Raw genomic sequence first — 18,941 nt, forward strand, 5'->3', positions numbered from 1 at the left:
CTCCAGGTCCTTGCTGTTTGTCCATTGTTCCTCCGGTGCACAGGTTGAACCGCTACCACTCTCACCAGGCATTTACATTTATAAACTTTATAGGGGGTTGTGACGTTTCACAACTCTTTCAGGTGAGAGGCCATCTGGTCGTTCTATCACTCATTTACCACATCATGGAATTATATTGTCATTCTACACTTGCGCTCGGTGTCTCTCTCCTTTTTGTTTTTTCACATTCAGGATTGTGTATCCGGTTAAAAAAAAAAAAAAAAAACGGTTTCGCCGTGGACAGGCACAAAACACTCACGGGTGGTCACTTTACAAACCCATTCAAGTGAATGGGTTTGAAACTGACTGCCGGGCGTCCGTCCCCGGTCCAGTTTCTTGAGGCAGAAGACGGAAACCCAGCAGGATTGCCTAAAGCAGACACGGGCGCAGGTGTGAATCTGCTCTTAGGCCTTCTTCTTAGGTGAAATTCATTTCAATTTTCTCCAGTTACCGAGTTAACCCAAACCTCTGCAATTGGTTAAATTTTTGCCGCGGGTAGTCTTATCACAGAACACAGAAAAACAATGAAAAGTCATTGAAAAATTTTTTTGCTGATGACTTTTCATTGGTTTTTGTTGTCTTCTGTGATAAGATATCACACTACAGCAATATAACCAAGAGTTCGGGTTATCACAGAAGACAACAAAACCAAACAAAAGTCATTGGCAAAATATTTTTCAATGACTTTTCATTGTTTTTCTGTGTTCTGTGATTATATTAAACGCATGTAACCAATCGCAGAGGTTTGGGTTAACTCTGCTACATCTAGAACTCTGGCAGAAGTTGAATGGAAGTCTAAGAAGAAGACCTAAGATATTAGGGTTCATATTACTGCTTTATGTAATGTCCGTTGTTCTCATCCGTCAGACTAGTATTGGATATAATAAAGCCCTCATGAATACAATGAATGCTACTAATTACATTACATAATAATAATTACATTCCAAAAGAAATCTTATTAATCCCAATTATAACGCAGATAATTTACCTTTATCTCTGCTAAAGAGAATAAAAACTGGATGAGTCAGCAGAGAAATTCGGAAAATTGCTTCTATTTCCTAAGCGCTCTATAATCATATTGGATTGTATTACGAGCAGTCTTCTGTTCTGTTTTCATAGGGTGAAGTTGGCTTGACAATTCGTATACACGGCGAGGTCCTGTGACCACACAAGAGACACTGCCTGTCCACATGTGTTTCTGTTTAACTGACTTTATATCATTCCTTAATCCACGCTACGGAATCAGTCCGTAAAGACGTTTCTTACCAGGACAGATCAGATATAGATTGGATATATTCCTGCTGAATCTAACAATTCTCGGACTCTGCACTGAACAAAGCCATGCACCTGTGTGCTCAGCATGATGGACTGGATGGATGGATTTTTCCAATGAAAGTAAATAATGGAGGTTCCCATTCAACACCTATTTACGGATGCCCTAAATAACGTGATGAATTCATATACATATTACATAAAAAACCTTCAATGTTCAGATTTAGATGCTGAAGATTGGTTGTTGTCAGCTGACACATAAGCAGGGCTTGTACACACTACCGTTTTTAAAGTCCATTGCCGTCGTAGGATGAGAGCAATCGGCATTAAGGCTAAGGCCCCACGTTGCAGAAACGCATTTTTTTGAGCCAATACCAAGAATGGCTACATAAGGAATGGGATATATATGAAGCTCTTATATTTCTCCCTTCTGCTGAATCCACTCCAAAATCGCAATAAAATCTGCAACAAAAAATGCTGTGTTTCCGCAATGTGGGACCACAGCCTAAAGTAGTAAAGTAACAGACACAGACAAACTCTCCCCACACCTTTGTCTCATTCAGTTACTATTGACACTAATGGAAAAAAAAAAAAAAAAAAAAAAACCAAAACCCACACCACACAAACATGAGTGACACTTTCTTGCGCCGTGTTTTTTTCTTCTGTTGCAAAAGTAAACAAAGTCCAGCATGCAGGAATTTTTCATTCATTAGAAAAATAGAAAACCTGATGAAATAAAGCTTCAGACTTTTTTTTATTTTACACTGGAGTGACAGATAAGAGCAACGGACATTAAATTGACAGTGGTGTAAACCCATCCATACAGTCTAATAGGCTAATTGTGCAGCGTTGTTCATCGCACGACCTGGTCTTACCCCTTTTTTTGTTCTTTGTCTTTTTTGTGAATATTTTCAGGACTTTTAGGCTAATGCCCCACGGGATGTTCCGCAGCTCTAAAGCGCTGCGGGAAAAACCGCAGAAGGAACGCATCGCGGTTCTTCCCGCAGCACTTTGAACAGAAAGTTCACGGAGTTTCCTCCACGGACCTTCTGTTACCATTATATTTACAGGAAAGCCGCCGGCGTTTCCATAGATATAATTGACATGCTGAGATTTCCAAAACCGCGCTGGTTTTGGAAATCGCAGCGTGTCAGTGCTGCAGTTTTAAAGGCAAAGTGGGCATGGGATTCACATGAATCCCATCCACTTTGCAGATACTGTTTCCTGCGGCATTTCCGGCCTGTGGGGCCCCGGTCTTACACAAGTTTTACGTTTTTGAAGGTGAAAGTGACCGTGATTTAGGATGCATTTATAATGTGCACCTTTTTTGAAGAGATGCAAAAAAAGGGCACAATTGCTTCTTGAGGGTAACTTGTGCAAGATTTATTACACATTGTATGACTTTTTAGTAAATTAGGCTTGTGGTAACATACCTCAGAAAGAAAGGTAACCAGAAAGACAAAAATAAATAAATAAAGAATCCCCCCCCTCCCCCAATAACTACAAGCACAGATCTTGAAAACACACAGGAAGTAATTTTAAGAAAACTGCAGAAACATTTTATTACGCGAGCAATATACCATATTAATTAAAACTATTAATCAAAAATTAACGGCACTGATTGTTAGAGAATGGCAGCGGCTAGAGGAAAAAATCCAAATGTGCCAGATTATGTGACACAGCACCTACTAAAAAGATGCAAAGAACTGGGCTTGGTAGAGGTAACGAAAAGTCCCCTTAAAGAGGACCTTTCATGTCCTCGAGGACATGCGGTTTTATATACCGCTAGAAAGCCGAATTCAGCGCACTGTCAGCCTTCCCGTTATGTGCCCCTGGGCAAGAAGATATTAGTGCTATTACTGTTCTCTGTCAGAAGGGCGTTCCTAACAGTCTAGCAGGGCTGTGAGGAATGATCCCTGACAGCCCTCGTCCATAGCCCTCTACTATCTGAGGGGGCGTTCCTTACTGACCAGCTAGACTGTCAGGAACGCCCTTCTGACAGTGGGCAGAGATCGGTAGTGACACCGATATCTCTTGCCGAAAAACACATAACGGGAAAGCCGAAAGTGCGCGGAATTCAGCGTACTGTTGACTTTCTAGCGGTACATAAAACCGCATGTGCCTGAGAACATCAAAGGTCCTCTTAGTGGTTTCCCAAAATGCTATTTTTTTTCCCTATTATGAACTTGAGCAACCGAATAGATAAACCATCTGCACTGCACGTGTCACTTCACCCGCTTCCTATTTGCCCTCTTTTTCAAGATCTGCACCACAATAGCACCATTACGTTTTCACCTTCTTCTTCACTAGGAAAACTACATTTCCCAGGTGCACTTGCTCAATGTGCTTTCTAGCTGTCTATTCTTCCTAGCAGAAATATTTTCTGAATTTCACATACTCCATTTGTTATGACAGAGCATGCATGGTAGTCATTACCTAATAAGCAGCTAAAGTGAAATGTCACTGAGCATGCTCGTCCTGGATGTAGATAGACTGCAGGTCGCAGCCATTGGCAACAGCACTCTATTGGGGATCTACTGGGATTTTTCATATACACTTTTAGTTAATTACTTTCTATGGGTTACAGTGATATTTTGTATATTACTTTTATATGAAATACAATGTTTATCAGAATACCCCTTTAAGTGGTGAAATGAAATCTATCGGGGCACATAATCTGTTACGCTATACATTTCACTTTTCTCTCTCCTATTTAGGTCCAGTAAATGCAAACTCTACGTGGCTACCATTAATGGTGTCCTACCGAGACTCCGAGCTAATCTATTGCAATTTCCTTCCCAGGGGTTTGACACTTTCTGGAGAGGTCTGGCTCGGTGTCACATACTGCAGCAATATGTCACTTATCTGGACTCATCTTAAATACAAGGCATTGTATCCTGCTGGGAATATCTGAAAAGCGCATAAACAAAAAGTTATCCGAGTGATCTTCTTCTTTCTTATTATAGTAAGTCTATTATAGCATCACACAATATCAGCCTCTTGGGAAGGATGGCTTTTTGACTTTGAAAACAGAAGCTATCTCCTGAAAGATGGTGAAAAATTATTATTATTTCTGTATCAAAACCTTTTCTGCTTATTGAATCTTCCAGTTTGGGCATCCTGCAGGTTCCCATATACATACGTCTCAATTCACACTAACATGTTGTTAGAGAGCCTTTAAAAAGTAGCCCATGCTCTTCTACAATACTTCCGTATTCACAGACCCAACTCTCCCACTGAAAGCCAATGGATTCACAAACACCACACTGGAGCTGACTTGGCTATAAAAAAAAAAATATCTGGCTGGGAATCAGCATGTTCATGTGAATTTTGCCTAAGAGCACCATCGAAAGTCAAAAGTCATAAGGATTGATTGTTCTGAATTTTAACACGTCCAATCTCACCCTCCGCTCATAACTGTTCATGGCATACGACCAAGGTGAATTTATGGGCAAGTTCTGCACCTATACCATTCATCTCAATGGGGCTTGAACAAATCCACATTTTTGCTGCCAAAGCATCTCCTTTTAATGGAACGGATTTTCAGGCACAGAAATTTCTGCAATGTGAATACACCCTAACAATATAGGTAAGGATAGAGCAATAATGGGTAGAACAATAATGGGTAAGGGCGTATATCGTTGCCAAGCAGCACTGAGTTCCAGGATCAAGTTCATCCACTGACAACATGGAGTTTTTTGTGGGTTTCCTCTGGGTACGGCGCCGCACCCAATAGAGTGGGGGCCCACTATGCAGAGGTCATTGTGAAGTGGCTAGTGGTCTTATAAACCTTGATCAATGGATCATATTGGAATGTACGGTTCATAGCTTTTTTACTAAAATATAGGTTTCCTCCTATACTTCAAATCATAAAGGGGAAAAGTTATGAAGTCTTGCGTTTTCTATTCCATCCATCATCAATGTGCGCTGGAGTGGAGATGCACCTTGGAGCAACATGCCTCGTAATAAATTAGGCACATTTTATGCCCTCCCATCTAAGAGGTGGTATGGATATAATTGACATCAGTTTATGGTGTACATTATACTAATGCCCCCCCTCCCCCCCACTAAGTCACAACCCCAACATGAATGCAGATGGCACAAAACCCAAAATAAATTAGTCTTTGGTGCAAAATTTGCCGTTTTGTTTACCCCAATTCCTGCCCTAAATGGGATGATAAAACATTCTCCGTTGATAGATTAATTGACTTCTTATAAAATTGGGGAAGGCAGACTATGAGTCCAAGAAGGGATTATGGACTAATGTCTATAGTGACAATTTTCTAGTGTCACAGCAGGAAATAAAATATATCAATTTTTACTGATATTCTGTGAGTTTATAATGAAGAAATAACTATTTCCAAGAAACTGAAAAATAGTGCAGAGACTTTAATTGATTCTGGTTCTTGACATATTGTATGATGGTCATGGCCTCGCGTTCTCTGCTAGCAGAAAAATAATGGTCACCGCAAAATAAGATAGATGATATAAATACAGTACATAGGTCTAATGGTGCAGAGAGCGCTCATTGTGATAATGAAAGGAGATCAGATTGTTAGTTGGAATAAGATAAATTTCAGTTTCCATGGCAAACCTTACACTAGACTAAGTAAATTATACCCTCTAAGGTAACATACAGATGGTGTAAGTACTAATGGGACAAGATGATACTGAACCCGTGGATCACTGCTAGCAGTCAGTGTGGTTAAGAGCTAGTGACAAGCCACGGGCACTATTGTGACAGATAGGACCCCTCTCTGGTTCAGTGCCAGACTAGCTCACCAGAGTACAAGAAGGTCCTCCAGTAGGCCCAAACTAACACGGTAACGCACCCAAATTAGAAGGTTACTATCAGAGGCATAACCTGAATCTATTCAGTCCCAATGCAAAATTTGTAAATAGGTCCCTACTTATCTTATGTTTACCCTCGAGCTAAGAGGTGGCATAGATTTAAGTAACAAGTTACATCAGTTTATGGCGTACATTATAGCAAGTCTACCAGGCCGTGGGAGGCTACGGCCCCTCCTGCTAAGTCATAACCCCAACGTACCTTTCTTATGCCATTTAAAGGGGCTCTATCATTGGGAAAACTCATTTTTAACTAAGCACATACTTGCATAGCCTTTAGAAAGGTTATTCCACACCTACCTTTTGTATGTTAATCCTCTAAGTAGTTCTTGAATGAGCCCGTTTTTATATTTATGCTAATTAGCCTCCAGCGAACACTTGGAAGTGTCTGTGATCACAGTCTGCTATTGTCTATGTGTGTGTGAGAGCAGGGAGAGGAGTCATCATCAGCAGCAACATCAGCAGACAGTGCTCACTGAGACTCCCGGAGCTTGCTGGAGGCAAATTAGCATAGGAATAAAAGCAGGCTCATTCAAAAACTACTGAGGCAATCTACATACAAAAGGTAGGTGTGGAATAGCCTTTCTAAAGGCTATGCAAGTATGTGCTTAGATAAAAATGACTTTTCCATGAGGTGAAAGGAGATGTGTGGTTCTGTCCTGTAACTGAGTCCGTTGAAACTATATTGCTCCTGTTTTGTTCGTGTGGCTGGTAGTAAGCCACACGTATAGTTAGGTTATCCGTTCTGTTAGCTAGGGGCTCAGACGAGAAGGGTTATTTTTTTTACCTGAAGTCAAGGCTGTATATTGTTCTGTTCATTTTGTGCCTGAAGTCAAGCTTTATTTATTTTCCTGTTTTTCCTCTAAACAAACCAGTTTGCTGCACATTTGTTGTCCCTGCCTTGACTTGTTTAGGTCCGCACCACTGCTTCTACCGAGCTAACTTCTCCAAAGTGCTTTTATATATTATTGTGTCAATATTGTGCAATATTATGATGCCAATATTGTGCCAAAAATTAATGGATGAATGTCTTGTGTATATGTATTCCTTTTTTTTTTTTTTTTTTTTTTTTTTTTTTTTAAGATGTCTGGACAGTATAATACTCCATGTCAAATCAGAAGAGCTAGCGAAAAGTATACCTCCACGAAAACTAAAACAATGCCACACTTCTCCAAGGGCTATGTCTGGTATTGCAGTTTAGACCCAAAGTTGAGCTGGGTATAAAAGTTGCAATACCAGACAAAGACATGACCAAGGGTGTAACAGTTTCAGGAAAAACGCAAACCCTTTAGATCTATATATTATATATAGTTATAAATATTTCAAACAAATCCTCCTTCCTTGGCAGGTCCAGAATACCAGTTTTATTAAATACCTTTCCCTATTGACATGGTAATACAATCAACCGCATCATCAACTTCATCTTTAAAGCTGAAGATCTGGAAAATTTAAAATTCTGCACCTCAGGAAAACAAAAGATTACGCAAGACACATGATACGTGATATGCGGCAGAATAAATGGGAAGTCTCCAGAGTGAAAACCACATTAATACCCAGTAAGAGGTAACATCTGTTTTAGCGACTGCTGCCCCAATGACATAACATTTGCTGAATTTCCATTTCACTCAATTCCTCATTCCTCTGCAAGTCACAAATCAGACAGACATTCTCCCCCATTGCTCCTCACTATGGCTGTATCTACAGAAGCTAAGGCTTTCTAAATCCTATGTAAAATCAGGTATTTACTATGGTAATAAAGCATAAAAGTGGACATATGCAGAAGTACTTAATAAAAGCTTACTCAACAAAAATAATATGTGGGAAAACCTCTGTCAGAAGCCCAAGTGGTCACTCGTGCCATAAACTAGTGTGCTAAGTATCTATGGATAGCCCCAACCTAGAGAATGAGATATCTGATTATTTATATATATATATATATATATATATATATATATATATATATTTTATGTATAAATTATCCTACTCTTATCACTCTGATCACTCCTCGCATTTAGTCATCCTATCCACAGATAGATCAATTTACAATGAAGCCTTCTATGAAGAGAAAAAAATAAGGAAGTCACAGGGCAGAGAGAGACATGAGGCCATCTCCAATATTTCACTTACAATGTTGCTGGATAATAATTCACCTGATAACCTAGCTCTTCTGGGAGAGAAATCTGTCCTTGTGTAGTGAGGGGTGTTAGCCCTCCCTCTCCCCTCTCCATAGATTTCTATTGTCTACTGCAAAGCTAAACAGACTTCAACCTCAGATAAAATCCATCCACGTTAAGAGGTGAATAAGTGACAAAAAGGCAATTTTATTTTTAGGGAGTCTGTCAGCAGAAAATTGGTTATAAACCAAATCCCAGTACCTTGTAGAGCGTCAACAGTTTACAATTATGCCTCTGTTATTCAGCTTTTGAACCCCATTTTTATGTAAATTGTCATTTTATTATCAGCATATGTGCTTTGCCCAGGAATCAGGAATGAAGGCCAAAGCCCAGACATGCCAAGATCGTAGTACTGCCATGCCAAGTACTGTTACCCTCAAGGCGATTATAAGGGACATTCTACTGCTGGGGCCACATTGAGCAGGTAATAAAGTGTGCCACAATAAGGGGCTACAAATATACTATGTGAGGATCACAAGGAGCATGATACCATGTTGTGGCAACTAAAGGAGCATTATACTGTGTGGGGGAAGAAATGGGACATGGTTGGATATAGGCAGAGCCAAAGTGGCCATGGATGGGGCTGGAAGCCTGGCTTACAATACTTAAATTCACTGCAGATTTTGTACCTCTTCCAATAATTGCCTCCATAGCATAGGAATTAACTTGCAGATTTGTGACCCCCACTGATCAGAAGATCAAAGGACTCTCTGTTTCTATGGTAGTGTCAGAGATCTTTAATCACAGTGCTATGGCTATTTCCAGAACCCCCTTTGAAATGAATGGATCGGTGTGGGAGTTGCCCGACTACAGCTCCATTTTGAAGTGAGGCTGAAAGACTCTCGTTCTTCTAAACAGTGGGAGGTCTCAGTGGTCGGACTCCCACTGATCTGCAAGTTATCTTCCTATGGATCCCTATGGATATGGAATAACTTGCTTTATGGGAAAAATCTCTTTCGGTTGAAGCCCTACATTGTGAAAACAGAGAGACTGTTGTGTTTTACAGTACCTGCAAAGTGGATGGGATTCTGGCTAACCCGAACCACACATTGCAGGAAAAAAATCTGCTGTGGAAAAGCTAAGATTTCAAAGACGCTCCCCTTTTTGAAAATCGCAGCATGTCAATTATACCTACGGAAACGCCGGCGGTTTCAGTATAGGTATAATAGGGGCAGAAAGTCCGCAGAGGGAAACTGCACACTCTGAAAAACGCTGCAGAAAAAAAACACAATGTCTCCGCCATGGTCTTTTGCACAGTGTTTTTTGGCCGTGGCTTGCTACATGGGGCTTTAGTCTTAAAGGGGCTCTATCATCAAAATCATGCTGATAGAGCCCCACATATGCGTGAATAGCCTTTAAAAATAGCCTTTTTAAAAATTTCCTGTAGCCGTAGTAGAAGCCGCATGCTACTGCGCATGCGCCCAGGCCATTTTTTATATCAGTGTCAGTTCACGAGCGCCGGAGGAGGACGGAACCGGAGGAAGAAGAGGCGTGGATGAAGAAGACGGCGCACCCTGAATGCCCACCCAGCGTGCACGTTCAGTACGTTTATCGCATTCTGTTTTAGGGTTTTATTTTAAAACTGGGTGGTAGCTTAATATACCTTTTTAAAGGCTATTCACGCATATGTGGGGCTCTATCAGCATGATTTTGCTGATCGAGCCCCTTTAATCTACTATGTATAGCTTAAGATGGAAATCGCCCTTTAAAACTTAACCTGCAATATAACATCTCCTCAGTTTAGTATTTTCTAACACATTATACCTGCGCCAATTTTCACATGAGGTCTGATGTGGTAGACACGCGATATTTACTGGTTGGCCTTATTTACTACATAATGGAGATTGCAGTGTTTGTATTGCAATACATTAGCTAAATACCTGCCATCAGTACAAATTAGAAGAGGAAAAGCTTTCTATAGACAGGAAACAAGACGACAAGGCCAGGAAGTAGATAATGTAAGCCTCTAGGTAGCAGATGCCTGGAAGCCTATACTGCAGCTTGCGGTCACAGGAAACACAAGGCAGATGTTACAGGTTCTGTGTAACTCACTTAAACAACAATAACCCATGTCTGTTAAATGAGCAGTAAACAGATGACTTCTCGAGTCCAGAGAAACCAAAATCTGACCTTTCATAGAGGGTAGCAGCTCGAGTCACCCAAAACTGTCTGCTTTATGTGAATGCCTGTGAACAAATCTGCTGTAGATGAAGTTGATAGAAATTGGGAAGGACCTGATCCAAGATCGTCTGGTTTGAGAAGAAAACCCTTCCAAACAGATGGAATTATTAATAACCCCAAAGGTTAATGCAGCTGAGAGTCTCACATCTGCAGCGATCGCTTGCACAAAGCCAAAAATCGTAACTTGCAGCTGAGTAATGTATGCTTAACGTCATTACAATGGGCTCCGGCCAAGTCTATCTACTAATGATAGATTGAGGTCAAAATCAGATCCAAATATCAGATTCCCTTTTAAGTTACATTCTGTATCCAGGCCACATACAGGGCCTAATATATTGTACATGCAGATTTTAACAGCAAACTAACTAGTGTTGGGCCAACCGGGGAAAATGAGCAATTCTGGTTCTTACCCTGTAGATACACAATATATGCATGTCCACTACAATAAGTTCTGCTGTACACAGGCCATATAATAAAGAGAAACCCCAAAAGTAACATCTGAGTGCATTCCGTGATACATTCACATCTATGGGGTTTCCGGATCTATTTCTTTCTGATAACATGGAGGATTATAGAGCAGGTCGTATTCTGATATTCCGGAATGGAACAGATCCAGAATCCCCAAAGACATGAATGTGTCACAGAATGCACTGAAATGACACTTGGATAACACACAGAGTATCATCCAACTGTATTCCGTGATGAACTTGGCGCCCCAACTGGGATGCACCCTTGGTCATGTTCATGGGCCCTAAAACGGGTACTCCCTTCTTCCACCCTGCCTCCTCAGAGCGCCTTCTGCTCTGAATAAAACATATCTACCATATCTATATATTATATCTCTTCATATTATACTGTGGGCAGAATGATAATAAAATACAAGTTACTAAACCACCATTAGGAAAAATCCACTTTATATATGGGTTGCCCAGGAATAGAGGCAACACTTGCGGAGGCTTGGGGAGGGGTTCAATAAAATGCAGCATACTCACCTCTCCCTGGCGCTCTGATCTACATTGCCAGTGTCTGTATGGCAGAAGTTCTCAACCTCATGTGAGGTCAATCAGTGGTTATAGGAAAAAGAACTGGCGATGTGTATGAGGCATCAAGGCAAGACCAAATGGACAGAGAGTGCCAGGGAAAAGTATTTATTTATTTTACGCCTCGCCAGCGGTTGCTCCAATACTTGCACAGCCCCTTGAAGCCAACCATACACTTAAGATTGATGTTTGCTGAGCAATTCTCATCTTGGCCAAGCAGTGCATGTCTTTTTAGGAGATAAAGTCGCTGACAATCATCTCTCACAGCAGCTTATCTCTTCCAGAACAAAAGGATCGCGGAGTGGGCAGGAGACAATTCTTGCTTTATACTTCCTTGGCTTTCTGAAATGAGGACTTTATTCCTATAAATAATATGGCAACCGTTACATTTCTCTTACCTTAATGCATGGATACAATATATAACACGAGGGATGTTTTTCCGATCATAAACATCTGTGGTCTCTGGATAAAAGATCTATGAATGTAAATCAGATGAGAAGTTTATTGTGATGGACAGAATTTCACTTCAAAAGGGTAGTATTCATCTTAGGAAACAAAGAATCGCATAACTGAATACATAAAATATATAGAATACAACAAGGATGACTATTGAGCCTTACTCTTTATTACAGCCCAGCTTTCCCGTTACTCTAACAATTGCCATTTAGGATGTGTTCAGATTACAGTTAAGGTGCGTTCATAAACTGCATTAAAACCACATCTGAAACACAGTTTGATTTGGTGCGATTTTTCACGCAGTAACCATTTTTAGGCTCCATTCGCACAGACACTACGACTGCAGATTCTGCCCCAAGTTCAGGGATACATTAGTTCCCGATTCTACTTTCCATTGTTTTCAATGGGAGGAAGAGATTGGAGCAGGACGCTGAAATAAAAGGCATGCTGCTTATTCTTGCCTAGAGTTCTGACTCCTTCTTTACTGGTCTCGCTCATCTAGGCCTAATCCATAGTGAAAGGTGCTATGGATTCAAAATGAAGAGGAACCCGAGCGGGTGGAGGAAAATTCCTCTCCATTTTCTGATTTGTAAATGGGCCTTTACAGGTAAAACACATTGACATAGCAGTAGAAACTGCAACCACAGCAAAACCATATTCAGCTACAGTTTTGTTGTGGTTTTAACTACACCCCTCAACCACAGTCTGAACACCCTTATTCTGAGTTCTAGGAATAAGAGTGTCTGACCATTTCTCACTGTGGAGACCCAACACACTCATGTATAGTATTACACCGAGAGCTGTGACTTGCTCCATTTCCAAGTGGTTGGACCAGCGATCAGGAGAATTGGGAACAGAAAGTCCTTGTGAATGAAGTGCCGGTGTGCTTGTGTGACCGACACTCCAATCACTTCTATGGGGCTGCCAGAGATTGCATAGACGTGAATGGAGTACTGACCTCACAAGCGCACTGGTGCTTAGTTCACCTAGAGGGGGCTTTTACTTCCCCGTTCTCCTGATCATTGTGGGATGGATCACAAGCGATCTAACAATTATCCATTATCTACAGGATAGGGAATAAGTGTGTGAATTGGCAAAACCCCTTTAACATTTGCAGCAGATTACAGCCGGTTGTCATCTGATCAGCTAAGCTTTAAAGGACTTTTCTGACATGAAAATATCTCTGAAAGTGGAAAATTCCTTTAAGTATTAAAAAATATTTATGATGTATCCCCTTATGTCAACAGGACCATACTATAGTCGTCCAGAGACAGTAGGAGGGCAAAATAAAATCCTCACTGATGCCCTCCGTCCATAAGCAGACTACAGACAGCTTCTAGTGTAGAAGAACAAGAAAGGATCGGAATCTTCCACACCTGGCTTCTTAATAAAACGTAGCCTTTATTCCATTTCCAAGGTTAAAAAATATATACACAAGACATAGTGAAAAGTTTGAGAAAAAACATTGTGCAAAAGATTAAAAAATCGCAGTTCTAACGCGTTTCGGGATACGAGATCCCTTAGTCATAGCATAGCTGAAAAAAGGAAATACTTTTTTCAGCTATGCTATGACTAAGGGATCTTGTATCCCGAAACGCGTTAGAACTGCGATTTTTTAATCTTTTGCACAATGTTTTTTCTCAAACTTTTCACTATGTCTTGTGTATATATTTTTTAACCTTGGAAATGGAATAAAGGCTACGTTTTATTAAGAAGCCAGGTGTGGAAGATTCCGATCCTTTCTTGTTCTTCAATATTTAAAAAGTTTTGTGGGTCCCATCTCACACCCTGAAGCCTTCTATGCTAAAATTGGTGAGTGAGCCACTTAAATATTACTTTTTTCTTTAGCTTCTAGTGTAGGTTTTGGGCAGCCATGAAGAATTTCCTTGTCCCTTGGCTACAACTCACAAACAAAAAGAGAACAATCCTAGTGATAGAAATACACAATGGAACGTGCAAATACATAAATAACATATGGAATCTAAGCTTTAATACTATGTACTAAACCACACGGCCTAGGTCCTCCTCTATCAAAATGGTGTCATAGCAAGGCAGTCCTTGTTACCTATAGCAATTTAGCAACCAATCAGAGCTCAGCTTAAATTTAGTCAGAGAAGTTACCAAAATGAAAGCTGACTGCTAATTGGTTATGAGCAACACGTGCTGCCTTACTATGGCCTCCCTCTGTTTATCAGTTACAGGATCAGTTACATAACCCTACAAAAAAGCAAAATCATGAATTAATCCAAATACTCTTCTTACCTTAGGCAGTCCAATAGACTCCATAGCTCGTAACCACTGTACAGTATTATCTGTATGTCGAAAGTGTAACCCAGAGCGCTAAAAACACCAAAAACAGCACAAAATCAGTATTTTAGTATTTTTCAGTATTGAAAATGTGTCAGGCAGATAGGTAAATAGTTACAGATGAGGTCTAATGAGAAACTGGGTCATTCCACAAGAGGGCGTAAAAACATTTCCCCATTACCCTCTCAGAGGCTACTCTTGGGTGGTATACCTCTTAGTGAGCCATTATTGATGGCTTGACATGTCTCTACAACGCACTTAAAAGACATTTTGTCTAGTTGACAGACTTTGAGAGGGGGCACATCATTGTACTGAGAGAAGCAAGCTGGTCATGTCAACTAATGGCCGCCATCTAGGCTCAGCTTTTAGGAGGTGTTGGGATCAGCAGTTACTTTAGTGTACATACATAGGGCATACAGGCCTTGACAGACAAGACACAAGTGGTACCTTCATTACACACCCCCTTTTGTGTTCATTAACCATAAGCTACAATCACCTTTGTGATATGAAGGTGAAACCTACAGTGCTACAGACTGGAACCATATTGTCTTTAGTGATGAATCCAGGTTCCGTTTTGGCTCTGGATCTGGTGATGGTCAGGTTCAAGTATGAAGGCCCCGTTGTGACACTTCATTCCTGCTTTTGCTATGTAGCAATACACTACCTCACCGCTTGGTGTAATGATCTGGGGAGCCATTGCATATGGCAGCACCACCCTTAATAGTGATACAAGTGATATGTTCAGGGCATCCTGCTGCCCTATGTGTTGCCTTTGATGGCAAGGTTTCTGAGTGAAATTTTCAACAGGATAATGTTTGCTCACATACAATGGGCATCTCAGGAATGACTCCCCCAGATTGCCTTGGCCTGCCCAGTTGCCAAATTTATTGCCCATCAAGCATTTAGGGGACCAACTGGGATACCAGCTATGGCAACTTACAAGTGTGCAGAATCTACAGGCCCAAATATGTCTTCTTTGGACAAATGCACCACAGGTTAACATATGAAACCTGTGTGCCTCCATGCCCAACTGTATCTCATCTTGTATCCAGACTAGAGCCTCCTCTCATATTGAACAATTGTCCCAATTTTGCCCAAGTTATCCTGAATTTTCAGGAACAATCCTGCCAAATTTGTCTTGTCCCAGCCTAAAAGGCATAGCGTTTACACAAGCCCCAGCCAAAGATGGGTGTTCCTATTTGGATGAAGTATTGGGAGCCCCAATTTTTCCAATAATCCATTAGGCTTTATTGAGGTGTCAGATTTTATGGTGTGTACATGTAAAAATAGAAAATGGGCCCTTAACATTATTTCCTCTGATGGGCCCAGGATAGAACAGCCAGAAATTGGTTTTACCTAGGAAACTGCAGCTACCGCCCGGTATTATTGAGATTTAGAGCACGTTAGGTAACATCCCGTAGCATGTCATGGAACTGGGTCAGCTACTCCTGGCACAAACATTGCGCTGTGACAAAAGCAGCTACAAAATGTCAATTTTTGGAAAGAATAATCATGCTGGCTCGGTTACAAGAAACAATACTGTATTTACTCTGCAGTAGCTGTCTAGACAATGCTTCAGAGGGGCGGACCTGTCAGTTTAGCAGTGTTATTTACAGTCATACATTTGAGATTTGCAGTCTAGATAAGACATAGTAGTTTGTCTTCTACACTCAATTCATTGTGGTTCATTGCAATGTATTCAGATGTCAGGGACCAAATGAACAGTCGAATTTACTTCTAACAACTCACCACATACAATGGCAGCTCGGAATAGGTTACTATATGTTAATGTAAAATTATAACAAGCAGTATAGCTTGTGTCAGCTCTACAGATATGTTAAGGTTTTAAAAACAAAAATACATTTTTAGGCCGGGGCTCCACGCAGCGCAAACGCCGCAGTCTTTTCCACAGGGCTTTTATGTTGTGGCTCAATACGTGGGTCCTTAGCCTAAAAGTGGGTTGGAAGGGTTGAAGATAATCTGGAGCAACATAAGTAAAATCAATTAAAATATATCAATTAATAATATATTGGTAACTCCATACCATTTGATTCAACCCATACATTTATGTACGGTTTATCAACCTGTGCAATGTTTTTAAAGTGACTTTTCGGGTTGAGCTACCATTTGTATGTACATGAGGAATAACAATATTTTCGACAATTACTGATTTAGAGAAATATATATTTAAAAAAATAAAAAATATAATAAATAATAATAATAATAATAATAATAATAATAATAATAATAATAATAAATCATCATCATCGTAGTACAAATCAATTTTTCCCTCTGTTGGACATGTCTCTAGTTAGCAGTTCTCCCAGAGTTGGAGGGTGGGAGCTAGCGACCATATACTGTACATAGTAAGTTGAACAGATTCTTCTTCTTGCCTTTCTATCTCTCACTGAGAAACAGACCCCAGGACAATGCATGGCATATATAGAGAAGTACTGACACGTATTGGTGTGAGTAAAGCAATTGGGCTGATTCAGAAACTTCCTAATTAGCTAAGTGCAGTCTTCCACAAAGATCACACTACTGTCATTCAAGTCCATTGTTCTGATCAGTCATAGGATCAGAGCAGCAGACTGAAATGGCAACAAAATGACTGATTTAGACAGAAAATGGTTGATCTTCATCAGTTTCCTTTCACTGTAATGTAAAAAAAAAAAAAGTTGTTTTCTTCAGTTTTGTTGGTTTACTTTAGAAGTTGAATATAAAAGTGTCTGGAGAACTTTGGAAACTATACAAAGTGGAAGAAAACTTTATTCACAGTACTGTTATAAACAAGACTTAGGATGGATCAGTCATTCCATCCGTATTTCAATATGTTACTCTGATCATATGACAGATGAGAGCCAATGACTTGAATGAGGACAGTGTGAATGTACACCAAGCTTGTGTCCCTCTTAGCTGCTACTGCTCACCTCACTCCTCTCTGTCCCCTCTCCATAGACTTCTATTAACATATGTAATCTGACATTTATGTGAGCTGCAACTCATCTCAAGATGGATACAAAGACTTGCAAATATATGTCATTTTGTCATGAAAAAAAATAAAAAATCAAGTTTTCCCATAATTCCATGGTGGTCCATAAATTGTGAACCAAGTGGTAGTGGAGAAGGTAAATATCTTTTTTCTAAGTTTTACCAATAGGTAAACATCAACCATTGTGATTACTAACATAAAATGACATGGAGGAGAGGCTGTATGGGTTGAAGGAGAGATGGGATAATAGATCGCTCAGGATTTGGCAGTCCATTTCTGATATACATTCTTACTTAGCTTCATAATGTAAGGTCAAAACACACCTGCAAAACAATACCGCTATAAAAGCTGAAGAACAAACCTGAAATCTTGTCTGTTCCACATCATAAATCTTCTTTTCAGATATCAATTTCGGAGCAAAAAATCTGCCTAGCTTTGCCAAATAAACGCCATTTCTTAAACCTTCTTCCAGTTCTGTAGTTGGCGGCAGTTCCTCCACAAGACAAGCTTCCATCCACCTGCAAATAAGTAACAAAAAAAAAAGTTTTGGCACATGGAACACATCCATTGAAGAAAACCATTTTATCAGACACACGTTTCTTTAGACGTTCTCCCATAAATCCTAATCCAGCAGTGAGATATGAAGAACAGTTGTTTGAGGTCAGGTGTCAAAAATGATACGAGTCTCAATTACTTGACATATGTATCCAATATAGAATGTGTGTGAGCCAAGAACCTACAGGTGAAATATAGCGCATATTTCTCATAACCCTGAACAAGACAAGTATTGTAGATGAAGACATTACAGATCTTATCAGATTTCCACAAGGTTACAGATAATAATGATAGTTTCTCAATACTCTGAAGAGCAGCGATGTAACTAGAGGCTCCTAGGGAAGATCTGGGCACTCCAACTGCTACGCGTCATGTATAGCACTAGTGTCATTATAGGGATGTTCTAGACCCGTGAAGGCGAACCTATGGCACAGGTGCCAGAGGTGGCACTCAGAGCCCTCTCTTTGGGCACCCATCTGTGGAACAGATTATACTGTGTAGGGGCCACTGTGCAGCAGATTATACTGTATGGAAGCCACTGTGGAGCTGATTGTACTGTGTGGGGGTCACTGTGAAACAGTTTGGACTGTATGGGGGCCACAGTGGAGCAGAAAGCTCTATAAAACCTCATTCACATGACCGTATTTTGCAAGTCTGTAAATGTCTGCAATTGTGGATCTGCACATTATTAAGGTTAAATTCCCGTGTTGGCACTTTGTGATAAATTAGTGGGTTTTGGGTTGCAGTTTGGGCACTCAGTCTCTAAAAGGTTTGCCATCACTATCCTAGACCCAAGTGTGACAGCAACCTTTATACCTTCTAAAGTTACCCCTGGGTAATTTGGAGATAGCTATAAATATTACCACAAGTTGACTTTTCTAGTATCCCACACACCCCATATGTTATATTTTATTTTTCTTCTCTTAAAGATGACTTTTTACCACTTTCATCAACTGCAACTCTTTGCAGCGTTGAACAGGGGCTACTCCACTGATTCTGGCACATTTGGATTTTTTCTCTAGCCCCTATTGTTCCTGAGCAATCTATTTTTCAGCACCCAATAAGGTAACTAGGCTC

General features: G+C 40.3%; 1 protein-coding gene across 2 annotated transcripts in view; it reads right to left on the minus strand.

Moving 5' to 3' along the window:
• IQGAP2 (IQ motif containing GTPase activating protein 2) overlaps nucleotides 1-18,941 on the minus strand; it is a 264,000-nt gene that overhangs the window by 119,431 nt on the left and 125,628 nt on the right. For both annotated transcript variants that reach the window (XM_075270512.1, XM_075270502.1), the window contains exons 3-5: nucleotides 17,671-17,827; nucleotides 14,273-14,350; nucleotides 11,953-12,029 (exon numbers count right to left, since the gene is read on the minus strand). In XM_075270512.1, the coding sequence (XP_075126613.1) occupies nucleotides 11,953-12,029; nucleotides 14,273-14,350; nucleotides 17,671-17,827 (312 nt within the window). The remainder of the gene's footprint in view (nucleotides 1-11,952; nucleotides 12,030-14,272; nucleotides 14,351-17,670; nucleotides 17,828-18,941) is intronic.

The sequence above is a fragment of the Leptodactylus fuscus genome, chromosome 1, assembly GCF_031893055.1.
Source record: "Leptodactylus fuscus isolate aLepFus1 chromosome 1, aLepFus1.hap2, whole genome shotgun sequence".
NCBI lineage: Eukaryota > Metazoa > Chordata > Amphibia > Anura > Leptodactylidae > Leptodactylus > Leptodactylus fuscus.